This window comes from Nannobrachium achirus (genome assembly GCF_963921795.1).
Source record: "Nannobrachium achirus genome assembly, chromosome: 1".
NCBI lineage: Eukaryota > Metazoa > Chordata > Actinopteri > Myctophiformes > Myctophidae > Nannobrachium > Nannobrachium achirus.
In genome coordinates this window covers 35,470,046-35,488,345 of record NC_137810.1, presented here as the reverse complement: position 1 = coordinate 35,488,345, position 18,300 = coordinate 35,470,046, and the positions used below count along the sequence as shown (strand labels likewise).

Here is an 18,300-nt window from a genome sequence, read left to right as displayed (position 1 = left end):
CAGGTGTGAGTACAAGGGCTCATCGGTGACATAGCATTAAGGAGAGCCAACACTGTGGACTAGAGTTAGTGCACATCAGACGCACAGGTGCGGTATCAGATCTGTATTATTTCACTTGTAACGTGTAATGAATATATGAAAGGAAACTTAATTGAAGGTACAGAACAAGGTGTTTATTTTTAATGATGCAATAATTGCTTATTTCAGCATGCAAACATTCCAGGAAGAGTGAGGCTGTAGTATTACTGTACTAGTTTGGGATCCCCACTGACAGTTATGGTCAAGTCAATAATAGAACAAACTAACTGCAGACTTAGTGGAATTTTAACTAACAAAAATTAATCCTGGACTGCAGGGCAGGCAGGTGACAAAGTAAACCAAAAACAAAAACCTATCCTTAACTCTAAAGATATTGACAACGTACAAATGGTTACGTTTATTCCTACTCATCTTCATCTCCATTCTGCACAGCTGCTTGTGGCTGCCTGCCTGGTTGCAGTTTAATTGCAAATCAATTAACTAGTATATATTTTTTATAATGCTGTTTCACATTTCAAACCACAGTTTGACTCATACTTAAACAATACACCAAATATTGGAACAGAACACTGCACTTAATGCATTAAACTGAAAACCACAGATCACATTTCACTTTGATCAAACTAAAGATGGAAAAATAACTGCAGGAAGTCTATTCCCACTCATCATCTCCAGCAGCTGCTTGTGGCTGGCTGGTTGCAGAGTTGGCTCCACCCTGAGGGCAAAAGAATAAACTTATGCCTCATTCACACTACAGATATATAGTTGAACGTTTTGCTTGGTAATTCAATGTAATCTCAATGGAAACCAGCTTTAAAGGCTGGGCGTGTCGGCTGTCCTTGGAATCCAGCCTTTAAAGCTGGTTTCCATTGAGATTACATTGAATTACCAAGCAAAACGTTCAACTATATATCTGTAGTGTGAATGAGGCATTAGTCTCCACATATGAACAGTCAAAGCTTTTTGCTCTATTGCACTCATTGCAGTGAATTACAAATACATTACCTTCCTTGAGTCCGTGGAGGCAAAGGTGCTGCTTCCTGGGTTGAAGGCTGAAGTTCCAGTGGCTCCCATCGCTGAATCCTCAAGCCATGCAGGCACCTCCTGCTGGGCCTGTCAATCAGTCAAACCAATAGGAACCATTAGGGCTGGCGTTGTGCTTTTTAAAGCATTGTCAAAGCTGTGTTCCGTAAGATCACTTAACTTACACTAGAGAGAATTTTAACCAGGGAGCGAGCCAGTTGGTTGTCGTTCTCACGATCATAGAAGGAAATGGCTTTCCCAGTGTTGCCACAACGACCGGTCCTCCCAATGCGGTGGACGTATTCGTCAATGGCTTTGGGGAGGTCAAAGTTGACCACGTGCTGCACGTCTGGTATATCCAGACCTCGAGCAGCCACCGAGGTGGCCACCAGGACGGGACATTTTCCAGAGCGGAAGTCTTGTAGAGCCTGCTCTCGCTCACGCTGCTCACGGTCGCTGTCAGAAGACAGTAAAGATCAACTGCTGCTTTGCTTAAACTAAAATAAAAATGAAACCTTGTATCAAGCCACCACTTACTTACCCATGGATACTAGTGGTAGCAACCTTCTCCTGACACAAGAATGTTGCAATGAAATCGGCTTGTCTCTTCGTCTCCACAAACACCATAGTACGCTCAGTTCCTGTACAAACCAACACAAATCAAGAAAGACATTGTTTAGTTATTGCCACGTTTGTAACAAAAAGGGGAGACACAGGTGCAATAGGCTTATTAAGTTATAAGCCTACAAATAACAGAAACAAAATATCAGTTTAAAAACACATACAATCAGAAACGTGTTGAGCGAAAGTGACTCAAAGAAGACAGGGTTAATTGTAGCCTTTCCCCCCTAATAGCTGCAATTGTTTATCTTTTTCAAGCTAGTTCAGGTTGTTGATTTCAAGTGGCTTAACAGTAGAGACTTGAAGTTAGAGACATTACCAGTGGTCTTGAGGACATCAATTAGTTGTTGTCTCTTTGAGAACTTGGTGACCTCAATCAACTTCTGCTCCACATCACTGCAGGCTCCACCCACCACACCCACAGCCAGGAACAAGTAGTCAGTCTTCAGGAAGTCAGCAGCCAGTCTGTAAAAAACACACCACCATGCAGAGAAATGCATCAGTATTGAGGAGTTTCACATAAAGACAACCTGTAGAAGATGATGCATAATGCAGTGTACCTTTGGATGTCCTCAGGGAAGGTGGCACTAAACATCAGGGTCTGGCGCTCCTCTTTTGGTGGCAGACCAGGAGAGCCCACCAACTTGCGCATGTCAGGCTCAAAGCCCATATCCAGCATCCTGTCTGCTTCATCCAACACCAGGTAACGGACCTTACTGAGACCCACCTTGAGGGCACATTAGAGTTATTATAGCATATTTTCTCTGGGGGCAAATTCTACTGTTTAACTGTCAGTAGAAACTGATGTAAACACAAGGCATCTTAACAATATAAGTAGCGGTGCAAATTAGTTGATCCAACTAATTTATTTAACTGAATATAAAAAAGAAATGATCATCTATAATTTCTTCAAAGACAAAAATCTTTGAAAACAAATTCAAAATTGTGACAGTATAAAAACAACACTTGCACTATATGGTTAATCGACTCAAGATATACATTTATACATATATATATATATACAGACCTGCCAACCCTGGGAATTTTTTTTGAGTACTCATGCGCGGGCACGAAGTGCCCGCGCGGCGCCCGCAAGCGGGCGCGGGCGCCGAATTTTTGTTGTTTTCCCGCACAAAACAGCGTATATTTTGGGGGGTTCCATGCACCTTTTTGGGTGGGACCTTTACAGTTATGTTAACAAAATTTCACACCAGAAATGTAGCACATTGCATGTCTTGACTTACACTAATAGGAGGAGGCAAGATGTTAGAACAACCTTTTAAATAAAAATGCCATTTGGTCTGGAGAAAAAGTAGGCTAGTATTACCAGGCAATACAGTAATGTTGCTTTGGCAATATTGTTGACAAATCTTTAATAAAATATACTAACTGCACTTGCTCAGAGTTAGTTAACAATAGACTAGCAAAACAGTCTCACCAGTGACTTAATGAATGAACATACATCAACATAATCATGTTATTCAAATAGCAAAATAGCTTTACATTGTCAGGTAGGCTATTTACCTTTAAATATTTACCTGTGTCTTTGTTAAACATTGTTAATTGAGCAGCCTAAATAAAACCACCTTTCTGTGCATGATTTGCATGAAGTTGAAAGTATTCAACTCATGTAGGTTTCTAGTGCATTCATTAATTGATATATAGGCCTACATTGTGTATAGATCAAATACTGTCTAGTCTGTATATTCATTCATAGAGGATACAGGCTACTCATTGTTAAACCATTAATGTCTTCATATATTCACAGGTGATAAATAACTTGTTCACCTTTAATGTTTTTGACAATACACATAGTCCCCCTAATTCCTCCATTCATACTCATTTAGAGATAGTGGAACAGGGAGCCCAGTATTTTATTTTCATTCGTTTGGATCTTTACTCTAAAGCCTAATCATGGTCAATGTATGCTACAGTTCATTGTACCTGGTCACAAGTTTTGACATTTCCCGACTTCGCTCACGTGCAACACCGTCGTATGACGAAGTATAACACAGGCTTCATACACAACAAGCTGTCGCGGGGGCGACCGCAGTTTAATAGTATAATATTATTGATTCACTTGATTAAAACCCTAACCGCGTCGCGGAGAGGAGCGACAACACCATAACAACCATTTCATTCTCACCATCGTGGCTGCTGACATGTGAATTCACCTTAGCTGAGTGTTATCTTAATATATTACCTGTTAGTCAGACTACTCGTTGCACGGCAGCATTGTAGGGGCGACACCGATGAATCGCACAACACGGCCATTCTCCGTTTATCTTCTTTATAAATTAATCGTATTAATATCGCCGTTGTACAAACCGGGCGGCGATAGCTATGAGATGAGTAGCTTCTTATTATAACTCTATGATGAGTACTGTAGCGTAAGTGTACATGCTGCACCGCGCTGAAAACCAAAACAAACGCATGGCATCCGGTTCAATTCTTCTTCTGCCGAAAAAAACGAGCATATCTTCTGTTCTAGTGCTCCCCAGCGCCATGCGCCCCATTCACACACCTTTCAAGTGGTGCCTGGGAGGAACTACACGGCAGGTTGCAAAAATCTTTGCCTCGTTTGCTGCTGCAGAATGTGTTGTTATACCACGCCGCGGGCCGCGCCCATTCCCCGAAATTGCGTAGCAATGAGGGGAAATATCGTACCTGCGTACAGAGCCTTAAAATGCGTGCTTAGTACGCAAAATGCGTACGGGTTGGCAGGTCTGTATATATACATTTATATACATTTAAAAAAATGCTTTTTGATTTGATTAATTTAAAAAAGCAATCAATAGAATTATCACAAAGAAAATAAGCGATAGTTGCAAGCCTTGAACTATGTCAACAGCTGGAAAGTTTCACTGCTATCATTACTAAATTGAGGGCATCGTCACCTTTCCTCTTTGAATCATATCCAACAGCCTTCCTGGGGTCCCGCACAACACGTTGCATCCCCTGCAGATGTCTCTGATTTGGTGTCCAGTAGCGATTCCACCGTACACCACAACAGGACGCACACATGTCCTACACAGGTGAGATAAGAAAATATTGTGTATCAATATACTATGGCGTTTCCATGTGCTACTACACTAAAGAGACACAGCTGTATAATCCTAACTGATAAGCTACAGTATATACTGTATATCACTTCCACTTAATAGATAGTAAGAAAGAAACACTGAAGACGGCCTATACATGCCGAAATGCGTCAGTTTTTCTTGTCTCCATTAAAGACTCCTGAAACATCTGAGCGTGCAGATAATTATTTTTACCATGTGCTACTGCAGAACATTTAACTATTGTTACGATACACACCCATGGGCAAACTTCCTAGCCTCCATGTAGATCTGATTGATCAGTTCTCTGGTTGGAGCAACGATCACCACCTCAGGTTCCTGCAGCTCACTGAACTGACTGGCCGCCACTCCGTCTTTCATCAGCTGCTGGAGGATTGGCAGCAGGAAGGCAGCCTGTAGGGAGGAAAACACATTACAACAATCCTCCCTGACAGGGAACCAAGCTCATCTACACTTCCTGATCTTCAGAGGGCATGTAGTGATTCATTACCAATCAAACATAGTTCCAATCCCTACAACAAACTATGTGTCCTGTACCTTAGGTCATTCTAGATGAAAGCATCAGCTGAATCTTACCGTTTTGCCTGATCCAGTCTGGGCACAGGCCATGAGGTCTCTGCCTGCTGTGACAATAGGGATGCCATGCTTCTGCACTGGAGTTGGCTTCACATAGCCGGACTTGCTCACATTCCTTTTCAGGGACTCGCAGAATTGTGCCTCTTCAAAAGTCTAAGATGGAGACAAACAGGGTTTCATTGCTGTCTGAGAAAACGACTCGCTACTACTGAACAGATGAGAATGCTGCAAAAAGATCCATACCATGATGGCCTTTGGTGGGTTGCTGCCACTAACATCCACCATGATCTGATCATACTTGTCAAAGTTAATGCCAGATTCGTAGTGGGAGAAAATGGATGCTTCATCCTCAGAGAGCTCTGGAGGGACATAGGTCACCCTTGGTCCTGGAGGGGGCGAGGTTAGACAGACTTTAGACAAAAGCGTACAAGAAATGTATCACAATCAGTGTTTTATTGGTCGTGTCAGAATTCGGGACACACCGATATGCACAAGCCTGGATGCATATCAATGGTCTGGCTACTGTAACTCCAGAAGTGTACAGGTAGGTGTTAAGAGACGTGTGTGACGTCATTAAATCAGCGTGCCCCCAAACATTAAATCACCAATACAATAAAACACTGATCACAAAAGATACAATTACTTACTCTCTTCACCTCCATCTTCGGTGTTTCCTGTTGAACCTGTTACAGAAACACAAATAGATTTTTAGCATGTTTCCCAACACAAGCTGACCAACTAAAACACAGAACCTGATTCACATGGAATTACCTTTAGAAAAGACTTCTTCATCCTTGCCGCGATACCCTGCAGAATCAAACAAGGAGGATCAGTTGACATTCACTCATGAACATGACTCAACAATTCACTTTATAGTTATGTATGGATGTTATGCATCATGGTAAATTTACCTCCTCCAGAACCTTCACTTCCACCTTCTGTTCCACCTTAAAAGACAAGTCACAATTTAACTACATATCAACTTTTTGCAGTTAATCCCTCAGCATAGAATTAGTTCAGGAATACATTATATTTCTTCCCTTTTCAGGCACAAGCATTTGTAATGCACTGTGGTTAATGTAGGAACACCATTAGGAAGTCCAGTTTGACATGTTTTTGGATGCTACAAGCTTGTTGTGGAGCTTTCCAGATAGCAAAGCTCTGGAGTATAATTTTAACACACTTTACCAATATTTATTAACATTACTTAAGTTGGAATTTGAATAAAAGTTTACCTTGACGGAAGCCTCCCCTGCCTCCACGACCACCTCCTCCAAATCCTGATAAGAAGAAATAATACTTTCCATCATTCACTTTATGGACCAATACATTTTAACTACTTGAGAAAGAAATTCATTACAGATTGAAAAATACCATCAGTTTGATAGCAAATCCTTTGTGAACAATAAATATGATCCATTGCCACAGTTAACACAGTTCATCTAGTTGAATCAACATCTCCCCTTCATTACCTTCTCTGGATCCTCCATCATCATCTCCATCACTTCTACCTCCTCTGCCGCCTCCTGTCAATTACAAATATTATGTGTAAGAACCACCAAGTTCAATGTCTGTCTTGGTTAATGCATGTTTTCACATGGATTTCATCCAAGAAGCTACAGTGTGAATTACATGTAGAACTATCAGCTAAAGCCTGTCTCACCTCTGCCTCCTCGACCTCTTCTCTCTCCTCCTCCACTGTTCCAGCTGCTGCCTGCTTCTTCTAAACAAACAAAATGCACAACTCAGACATAGTAGCCTATAATATAAACACATATTACAGTCAACCCCATTAATACTAGTACTTACCATTCGCGTTACCATCAGCTCCTGCAAAAGAAAGGTAAAAAGTTTAGCTAGCTTCGAAAATAATCGGTTTACGGATGCGTTTCACCATTAACTCTTCAATCAATCAATCAATCAAACAAACATATTTGAATGCAACCCAAATGTGTTCTTACCTGAAGAGAAGTCACTCTTAAATCCTCCTCCTCGTCCCCCTCTGCCTCTTCCTCCACGGCCTTTATAAAACACACACATCCTCCATTTGGTAAATGACATATATTGCTGGAAGTTTAATCTTGTGCATATAGGTGTAGAGTTCAAATTCATGCTAATTAGGACCCGGAGCAGACACGTTAGCAAAGTTAGTGTTCCATCTGAGAATTTTAACTTTTTGAAGGGATCACTGCTGTTGACTACCCTTGAAAGGTCTGTGACAATTACATAATCGCCTTATCGTTAAGATAATCTCCATCTTTTTGCATAATTGTCGTTATCATTTCAATGTTAAACATTTTCAAAAATAGTGGAAAACAGATCTACAAGCTCAGATTGGCTATTTCCACAATGGGACCCCCATTCAGCATTTACCATAAAGTCAGAGCAAAGTCTAAGACATTCAACTACATGGTGACCATCTATCAAAATTGCACTTGAACCCATTCAGACCTTTTGGAACTATACATCAGGCCCAGACCCAGGGGTGGAACAAAACCTAAGGAATCAAATTTCCCTTCCCTAACACTTACCCCTTCTGTCATCCCCTCCTCCAAAACCTCCATTGTCTTTCCAGGAGCTTCCTAAAAATAAACAAACATCCATCACCATCACCCATATGAACATTCAACTGATAACACTCTTAAATGTTGCCCCCACTGTTACATACATGAAGATACTCCAGTCAGTGGTAGAAATGTTCTATTGTATGACTAGTTTAAAATAAAGTCCATTATATTAATGTCAATATACAGTACAATTCTGAGAGTTAATCTAACACAGTGGTTCTCAACCTGTGGGTCGGGACCCCCAGGGGGGTCCCCAAATTATTGTGGGGGGTCCCCAGATGATTAACTTAATGTGCAACATTGTTTTCTCTCTCTCTCAACAGTAAACAAATCAACATAGGTGACAATTTAAGGACTTTTTAATACCTCTAAAACGACAAATTAAGCATTGGCCAAATTGTCAAATATTAGAGGCAGATATTGTGAAAATAGCTGATCTACATGCTCACAACGCCTGGCAACTCGAGGCATTGTGAGCTTGTAGATCTGCTATTTTCACAATAGAACCATGTTTTACAAAATGCTATGCCTCAACTCTTAGTGCTCATCAGGGTGGGGGGACCCCAGTTAAAATATGATTATTTTTGGGGTCGCAGCCTGAAAAGGTTGAGAACCACTGATCTAACAGATAGTTATGTGTCCATTTTTACACTGTCACAGTTAATAGAGCAGGCTTTTGCTGTGTAGCTGCTATAAGTTAACCCACCACTGCTTGAAGCCTGGCTGGTGAATGCACCACCGGTGCTGGTTCCCTGTAAACATGGACACAGATAGTTATGACTTCAATAGTCTCAATGATTCAAACAGGTCAGTTAAGTTCTCCCAATTTACGTTACCTCTTCCTCCCAGTCGGCCATGGTTGTCAGCTGTCTTTTAAAAGAAATACAATCGCCTATAATCAAAGAAAGAAAAACTATTTTTAGGTATTTGTACTTGAGTATTTCCAATTTCCAGTACTTTTACTTCTACCCCACTTCCATGCGAAGCTTGTCTGCTATTTTCAAAATATTTGAATACACTTGATAACGTGTGAAACGACATTCTGCATGATGCGTGTACTTTCTACTTCTGGATACCAATACTTTTGTACTTTGTTTTACTCGAGTAAACTTTTACTTGTAACAGTATTTCTACATTGCAGTATTGATGCTTTTACTTAAGTAAAACATTTGAGTACCCTTTCCACCACTGGTTAAAACACAGTGGTTCTCAAAGTAGATTTCGAGGACTCTCTAGGTTCCTTTATGGGGGTCTAAATTTACCCTTAGGCCTACTACAAGTCTAACGTTGACCGTGCGCGTGTACAAATTACCAAATGGATGGACCCTGACGGTTTGGTTCCATTTGTACACGGTCAAAGTTAAGGGGACACCTTCAAATTTCAAAGTTTGAGAACCACTGGTTAACATATTTGATGCGTACATGATTCTGTCTTCCACTGTTTTCCACATGGTGCAGGCCGCGGCCTTCAACTTTTACAATACTTCATTTCAAGAAGACTCGAGTCAACTCAGTCCTTGGCTCCTTGCTCCATGTCCATGCTAATTACTCTCGCTGTTTTTATCTATTACAAGTATGTTGGCACCAAATCATGCAAATTGGGCATAAAATGCATTGATTTATTATTAAGTCTAAACATATCGGTGTCTACGCTGCCGACCTTACCTCTTGGGTGTTGAGAAGAAAAGGACGGGAGGATAATCAATGCACGTGTGTCAGTCGGTGGAAATGAGTGGGGATGATTGACAGGCTGATTGACCTAGCAGGTAGCAGAGTGCTGTTTAGACCCGGGATGGTGTTTTTTACTGGTGTTTCAGTCCGAGTGTGGGGAAAGGGTGCGTTCGGAAATGCGCACCGGACTGCGCGGGCGTTTATCGTGGGCTTGCCCAGGCCTTACGGCCTGGGCATAAATATAACGATTGCATTCACCACGGCTTCGTAACTCGCGCGGCGCTCCGCCGGCCGCGCGGCCCTGGCCCGCTCTTCGCGGCCACTCGCGCCTGCGGCGCTCGGGGGCGAAGAGCAGGACCAAGGTCCGCTGGCCTTCGCGCCGCTTGCAATGTCGTGGACAATAAAACGAGCGCACCCTTTCATACACTCTGACTGAATCACCAGTAAAAAACACTCTCTCGTTTAGACCCGCCCTGCATCAACCGGCCGGTTGGTCGCATTTTGATTGGTTAGATCGTCGCTAGGCAACGAGTTTTTTTTACGGTCAACTTTCTGAAGTGCAGACAGTAGTGGAAGAACTAACAAGTAGGCCTACTCAGATTCTTTACTGGAGTAAAAGTAGTAATATCATAATGTTGAGGAACTAGTATACTTATTACTGGTAAAAGTCCAATAGCAGCTCTACAAGCTCATAAGATCACAATGCAAGGCACTGTGAGCTTGTAGATCAGTTATTTTTGAAAGTAGCCTATAATATAGCTTATTGGGTATGTTTTGTAATTATAATTTAAATCTGCAGAGCAACTAGTAAAGCTGTCAAGTAATTGTAGTGGTGTAAAAGGTACAATATTTGCCTCTGGGGAACATAGATACGGTCCCCTGGGATGTATTAGAATAGAGTATAAGGCTGCACCCACACCAAAGTACCTATGAGAGTGGATTCCCCATTCCGCCAATGAGTTTCAGTGAGAAAGGAGTGTTTTTGCAGAAATCCTCTACTGCCATGAAACCGCTCCATTCCCATTGAAATGCATTGGCGGAATGGGGATTCCACTCTCATGGTCCTTTGGTGTAGGTGCAGCCTAAAGTATAAAAAATGTAAATACTCTGGTTATTGTAAAGGTATCTCAAAATTGTACTGTAGCACAGTAGCCTACTAAATGTGCATAGTTAGTTTAAACCACTGTAGTGTTGTAGCCTACTAAATATTATAACCACAGTTTGTCTGTTGTCCTCACAGGGTTTCAGCTACTGTGAAATAGTTCTAAGATTTTTTTAACAGGTGTCCTACCCAATATTAAAAGCTTCAATATGATTTATTACAATATTAAATGTAGTTAAGCTACATTTTGCAATAATATTGTGTGATTTAATGCACATCTGTTTACATACATTAGTCTAGAACTTAGATGGAGTATAAAAAACAAATAAGGGAGAAAAGAAAAACTCAAAAATAATTGGCTTATTTCTTATTATTTGCAAGATGCAACTTTATTTCGACTATCCAACATAGTATGGTGTAACAAAGGGGTTCTACAGCGCGCCTCAGCCTACACGGCTATAGTCTGGTGCATCACAGGAGCAGGGACAGATGTATGCAGTAGAGAGAGAGACACTGGAGCAGCTCAGACGGTTCTAGCCTTTTTATTCAGGTGCCAGTAAAAACAATTGACTAACGTTTCGATGCTAATGCATCTTCGTCAGAGTCATGAGGTGCAGCAAACAAAGAGGAGCATTTAAAGAGACAGTAGAGGGTGGCTCTCTCAATCAACCAATGGTTGTTGGTTCTCAGGTATCAGGTGCTGCATGTCAGTCTCAGGCAATACTGATGAAATAAACAAATACATAGAGTAAAAATAATGCATGTACAGTCAACAATAGGGGCCAACAGTGTTAAGCCAATAAAAACATTTACAAAATATATATATGGATGCATACAGAGCACAAACAGAGTATAGGGGAGAGAGCCTCAGGGACCGTCTATAAGAAGCAGGATAAGTTCAGTTCTTCGTTTAGGCCATTGGGCTCTAATGTGTCAAGGTTATTGATCCACATTGCTTCTCTGCATAAAAGTTTTTTTATTACATCACCTCCTCGTTGTGGGGCTGCAATTTTCTCAATGCCCCAGAACTTGAGGGAGGCTGGGGAGCCATGGTTGGCTTGTATATAGTGCCTAGCTATTGCATAATCCAAATTCTTTGTGCGAATGGCCGTTTTATGTTCACCAATTCTTATTTTAAGTGTTTGGCCAATGTAGGCAAGGCCACAGGGGCATTTGAGCATATAGACCACGTGGGTGGAATTACAGTTAATGAAAGAAGATATTTTGAATTTCTTGCCAGTACGTGGATAAGTAAAGAATTTAGTATTGGTCGAATTGGAACACTGGGCACAATTGCCACATTTGTAGAAACCTAAAGGCGGTTTAGGGAGCCAGGACGGGGGGGAAGGTGCATTCATGTCCGAGTGGACAAGACGGTCCCTGAGGCTTCTGGAGCGTCTGAAAGAGAAGAGAGGAGGGTCAGCACATATATTTGCCAGTTTAGGATCACTCTTCAAGATATGCCAGTGTTTGAGAAATACATTTTTTATAAGCCCTGCTGCTGGTGTGTACTGTGTAGAAAAACAGAGTCTATTGGGGGCCTGTTTAGGCTTTTTTATGAGTAAGGACATCCTGTCTGTGTCAAGAGCTCTATTGTAAGCTGCATCTAGGTCTACTTGGTTGTAGCCTCTTTCTGTAAAACGGTTGGTGAGCTCTGTAGCTTTTGATTTAAAGTCTGAAGTGGAGCTACAGTTGCGTCTGAGGCGCAAATATTGACCAATAGGGATGTTACGGATGAGCTGCTTGGAGTGGTTACTGTTGGCTCTTAAGAGTGTGTTTCTACTGAGTGGTTTACGATAAATGGTTGTATTGAAGAGGCCATCTTTGTGCCACAGTTTGTCTGTTGTCCTCACAGGGTTTCAGCTACTGTGAAATAGTTCTAAGATTTTTTTAACAGGTGTCCTACCCAATATTAAAAGCATCAATATGATTTATTACAATATTAAATGTAGTTAAGCTACATTTTGCAATAATATTGTGTGATTTAATGCACATCTGTTTACATACATTAGTCTAGAACTTAGAGGGAGTATAAAAAACGGAGAAAAAAAAGGGAGAAAAGAAAAACTCAAAAATAATTGGCTTATTTCTTATTATTTGCAAGATGCAACTTTATTTCGACTATCCAACATAGTATGGTGTAATTTTGACAACATAAACATCAAAATACCAGTAGCAAGTAGGCCTACATATTATAATAATAATATTATTATAATAATAATATGGCTGCTGTGAAAAAGTTCTATTGGTTTAGGTTAACATCTTTAACTTGCAAATTAAAACTGCCATAAAATATATTACATAGCCTATAAAACATTCTAGCATTTTTAATTCATGGCTTGTAGTCTTTTGCAAAGCACCCCATGCTGGCTAAAGAGTGTAAAGGTTTAAGAGGAATCAGATTCTAAACTGTTACATGCCAAACCATCAAGGAAACAGGACCAGATCTTGATAATTCTGAGAGCAGAATTTGACAGGGGTTGAAAGATGTAGTGTGCCACCATGTGGCCAGTGTGGGTATTGTCCACACCAATGACATTAAACACAATGTTGACTTGTTCATTGTCTCAGCACAAAGCATTACTCATGTCCATATCATATGGGTCTATCAAGGAGCACTTCTCAGTACACCAGGTACTTGTTCAGAGTACATGAGGGGGAACATGGCTGTGAAAGCACGGTACAGGATGGCGCAGCTCTTGTAAGGCTCAAGGTTTTGTGTTCCAGGACTCAGACTTGAAGTTGAAGTAAATTGCATACATGTCCACAGCTAAGTGTCCGATAAGAATCATCGGTTTGGGCGACAACCTGGGATAGGTGAAGAACAAATCATGGAGTAATTTGTAAGAATCATGCAAACTATGGGCGCGCACGCTATGTAACTGTTGATGAAACTCAAACTTTCAACCAGAACATTATTTGTATCTGCTTACATGAGGTTACCTGGTTTTCAGCCCATAGACCCACCCACTCTCAGAGGGGACGGAGCAATGAATACCAGTAGAGTCGCCGAAATCTACAGATACGTTGTAGTCGTTGGTCAGAGACAAAGTTGCCAGCAGCCAGCTTGTACAGTTATAAAGCTTATAGTTTCAATAAATAGCACAGATACATGTTGTAGCATATACTGTAACTATTATTTAGGGTAATTGATCTGCAAAGTGGTGGACACTTGTGCAAACGTTATGTGTGAATGGGTGACATTGATATGGGTAGGGTAGCCTACACTCACTTGAATACCCCACTCACTCACTCACTCACTCACTCACTCGCTCCCTTTATAGTCTACCTTTGTTGTCTATAATGGTATAAATATAGGCGACTATTCCAAAAACGTCGGCGACACTGTCGGCGACATGTAAAAGCTGTCGGCGACAATTCCAAATCCGGCAGGCGAGAATTCCACCGAAATTGGTGAGCCTTCCTCGGCGACTCTTCCACGTTTTCCGGCGACCTTCATTTCGGCGAGTCTACCTGTTACCCGGAGCAATTAGTCTGAAGACTATAGGGTGTGCCAGATGTAGTTCTAAAGGCCCATTCCCACTGGGCCAGATAACAGATAAAAAAATCTTTCTCCAGATATTTTTCCATTCAAAGCGGATGGTAGCTACAGATAAAAAAATATCTACCACAGATATTTGCCACAGATACCAGCCAGTTAATGTCCAATTTTCATAATATTAGTGTTGTTTTGTAGGTTTTAAAACATCCTGAGTTCATTCATTACACTTTTAAAGCAGCCTGGAAAGGCATGTAGCTAAGAATAGGGAAGAGGGAAAGGATACCATTTGCTCACTGATGATGGATGAAATGTATATTCACAAGCAAATCGAGTTTGGTGGAGATCAAATTCATGGCTATGTCGACATTGGTTATGGTGCAGTTATCCCTATTAAGGATGTTAACAGAGGTATGCTGATACCAGTACTACATTAACCTGCATGGCTGTCGCCTGGCCACCGACACAGAAAACACAAAAGAACAAGATGGAGAGACGGGGGTTAGAGGACGATGTGCGAACAGATGCAAACCTGGTAATGGAATTTCAGTTCACCGGTGAGTTGGCCTATGTTTGTATTTTATTCGTTTTGGTTATTTTTTTTTTGTTTGCATCATAGCCTGTATGAAATGCAATGAGCATTGTAGCTCTGGTTCAGAACATTAGCGAGGTAATGTTTCGCTCTGGAATCTGGACCACAGACTCTAAAAGATGATGCATGATACATTTTTGTCAAATTAAGCCTGATACACGCTATCCAAATCAGTTGCTTGCCGTGAAAAGTTTGTAAAATAATGTGAACATCGTGTCGCTAGCTTGTCATTCGGTTTGGGTAGACCTTATCAAGACGACCTGGTCATTCATCTTTATAATGACTTTTTCAATGACTAAGATGTTAACGTTCAAGTGTGTAAAGTGTAAGTGTGTGTGTGTGTGTGTGTGTAATTGTTAGTATCATAATGATGAATGACGACCGTCTTATATCTCCGTTTACCATGGAGTGCAGCGATGTTGTTGATATTAATTTGCTTTTGATTGATTGATTGAAGAATTTATTAGAAGTTTGCAATAGAAAAAAGTACAGTTTCATGACAGTACAAATCACTGGTACAAGGTCAACTAAAAGGAGATCCTAGAAAGCCGAGGCTTATTTCCACAGGAACCACACTTTAAGTATCTCATATAACATTGAAAGACAGACGGATAGAACATAGTACTTTATCTAGGATAATATCAGTTTCAAAAGCATAACATCAAATACAAAAGGCAGAATACAAAGAAAAAGGGGGGGGGGGGGCATGGGGGCTTAGTCTATTTACAAGTCACGGGTAGCTGCTGTCTGAAGGTGACTTTTCATACCAATTTTGAAGGAGGCTAGGGATTTGCTCTCCTTTAGGGCTTGTGGAAGGGCGTTCCACATGTTGATGGTATAGCAGGAGAACGAGTTAGCGCCTTGTTTAGTGTTAAATCTACGCTGATGATGATTAGTGGAGCTGCCTCTGGTGTTATGATCGTGAACATCCTTGACCTTTAAGAAGTAGTTTGTCAGGTACATGGGAATCTTGGAGGTGCCCAGCGAACAATTCATAATAGGCCCCATATGGGCCACATGTAGGCTAAATGGGTCTCAACTGGGCAATGGGCTGGGACTGGGCATTATGCCGGTTTCCATGTAGGTGCTATGTGGGCTAAGTGGGCATGGGCTTGAGCTGGGCAATTTCTACAGGCCCCATGTTGATTTTATGTGGGCAAAGTGGGCATGGGCTTGAGCTGGGCATTTTCCATGGGTCTCATGTTGATTATATGTGGGCGAAGTGGGCATGGGTTAGAACTGGGCAACCATGCCTGGGTCCCATACGGTTTAAAAAGGGGCCATATGGGCATGGGTTGGAACTGGGCACCTATGGCTGGGCCCCAAATGTGTTATAAATGGGCTAAGTGGGGATGGGCTACAACTGGGCACATATGTACGGGTCCCGTATGGATTGTGTGAGGGCCATGTGGGCATGGGTTAGAACTGGGCAAATATGTCTGGGCTCAGTGTGGGCTAAGTGGGCATGGGTTAGAACTGGGCACATATGTCTGGGTCCCGTATACATTCTGTAAGGGCCATGTGGGCATGGGTTAGAACTGGGCAAATATGTCTGGGCTCAATGTAGGCTAAGTGGGCATGGGTTAGAACTGGGCACATATGTCTGGGTCCCGTATGGTTTCTGTAAGGGCCATGTGGGCATGGGTTAGAACTGGGCACATATGTCTGGGCTCAGTATGGGCTAAGTGGGCATGGGTTAGAACTGGGCACATATGACTGGGTCCCGTATGGATTCTGTAAGGGTCATGTGACCACTTCTGACCCATGCCCGTTTAACCCATACACCAGGGCTATTCAATTAAATTGTCCAGGGGGCCACATTGTCGGGACCCCCAGGGCTGGGGGCCAGACTGTGTGCGACGCTCGCACAAAATGTGTGCAGTTTTTGTTGTGTTTTTTCTTTATTTGGGCCTATTCCTCTTTGAGAATGAGTGAGCCAGGTTGAGGGCGTCTCAGAATCCCATTATTCCCACAATTAATACAATATGTACTTTTTTCTTTTTTATTCAGACACTTAGTGTTCTATGCCTTTCATTATTTTCAAGGGAAAAATATTTGCTTATATCTTCTTCCATCCATTATTATACTTGTGACCCATTTTAAGTGGGTCAGATATAAGGCAAAAAAGCACCTTAAGTTTTAGTCTCACATACATGCATATTTCCCCCCTGTTGATGCAATTTAAGATTGACATTTAATCTTTTTAACGGATACAAGAAGAGTTCCTAACAGCCATCATGGAGTATTTTGGGACGTGCACACTCATGGAAACGTTTTAAAATGAGTGGAGACTTCGTGAGGTAGCCTACAACAGTACAACTACAAGTTCACAACACAGCACAGCTGTTTCTCTCTCTCGCTACTACATCACTCCGGTCTCCCTCCCTCTCTTCACTCTTTCTCTGCATCTGCAACAAAGACGTCGCATGCACACATTAATCATTTCGCTCCTTTATTAATCAGATGGTGTCGCGCGCCAAATATAGCCAATCTACCAGCTCAAATATGTTGTGATAGGGGTGTGTATGTGGACCAGCGGGGACGGCACGTTATGCGATTCCCCCACGCTGGACTGGAATGAGTCGTGGGGATTTCGTCATCTTTACAAAACCGAAAATTGTTGTCCAACATTTTCTCTCCCCCGCCGTTGTTATTTTGCGGCACCAATAACTTTCTCTCCCGGCCGTCCCGTCTCCACTCGCAATCTCGCATATCTTCCTTTCACGCACAGCACAACACACTCAGACAGACTGGGGGGGCTTAGCAATGATTGCATTGAGGGGCGGGGTTTTCTGCATTAGCCTGCTTGCACTGGTAGAAGTACACGCAGGCACGCACACACTCACACAGCGCTACTGAAGTTTTATGCGTGAAGCCTTTTCTTTATTTATTTTTCTTGGGAGTGGGCCGCGGGCCTGTCGGACTTGATGGGCCGCTAATTGAATAGCCCTGCCATACACAATCTATATGGGACCCAGACATAAGTGACCACTTCTAACCCATGCCCGTTTTAACCCATACATAATCTATTATGGGACCCAGACATATGTGACCACTTCTGACCCATACCCGTTTAACCCATACACAATCCATATGTGACCAACACATAAGTGACTACTTCTAACCCATGCCCAATTTCCCCATTTGGGACACATACGGGACCCAGACATGGGTGCCCAGAATCCCATATTTTCACTTATGGAAAGTAGCGGTGTAGCTTATGTAAATTGTCCAAAATTGATGTCCACATGTGCGTATCGACGTGTTGACTGAAATATAAAATAATTGGAATGTTTTATGAAATTGTCTTTGAAATAATCTTAAAAATGTATCTAGAAGTTGATGTAAGTTGTGTACACTAATCAAACACCAGATTATTTATCAGTACAACATCCTGTATCCAATAACATGCTTTTCGTCACTGTTTTGTCACCCACCAACTTTATATCCACTTGGTTAGGATACAAATGTTCACTATAATCGTGATATTGATGACTAATTAGAATCCAAATTTTGAACATGTTGTAAAG

The 18,300-nt window shown here is 41.7% G+C and overlaps 1 protein-coding gene across 1 annotated transcript; it reads right to left on the bottom strand.

Moving 5' to 3' along the window:
- Positions 1–691: 691 nt before the first annotated feature.
- Positions 692–8,763, bottom strand: LOC308287385 (putative ATP-dependent RNA helicase DDX4; the record flags this gene model as incomplete). The annotated part of the gene is made up of 17 exons (XM_080728536.1): positions 692–754; positions 1,045–1,152; positions 1,248–1,518; positions 1,604–1,703; positions 2,003–2,148; positions 2,244–2,410; positions 4,581–4,710; positions 5,002–5,156; positions 5,340–5,492; positions 5,583–5,725; positions 5,987–6,022; positions 6,812–6,865; positions 7,003–7,062; positions 7,301–7,360; positions 7,871–7,921; positions 8,613–8,658; positions 8,743–8,763. 17 exons carry the CDS (start codon positions 8,761–8,763, stop codon positions 692–694), a joined length of 1,764 nt encoding a protein of 587 aa, XP_080584662.1.
- Positions 8,764–18,300: the final 9,537 nt, after the last annotated feature.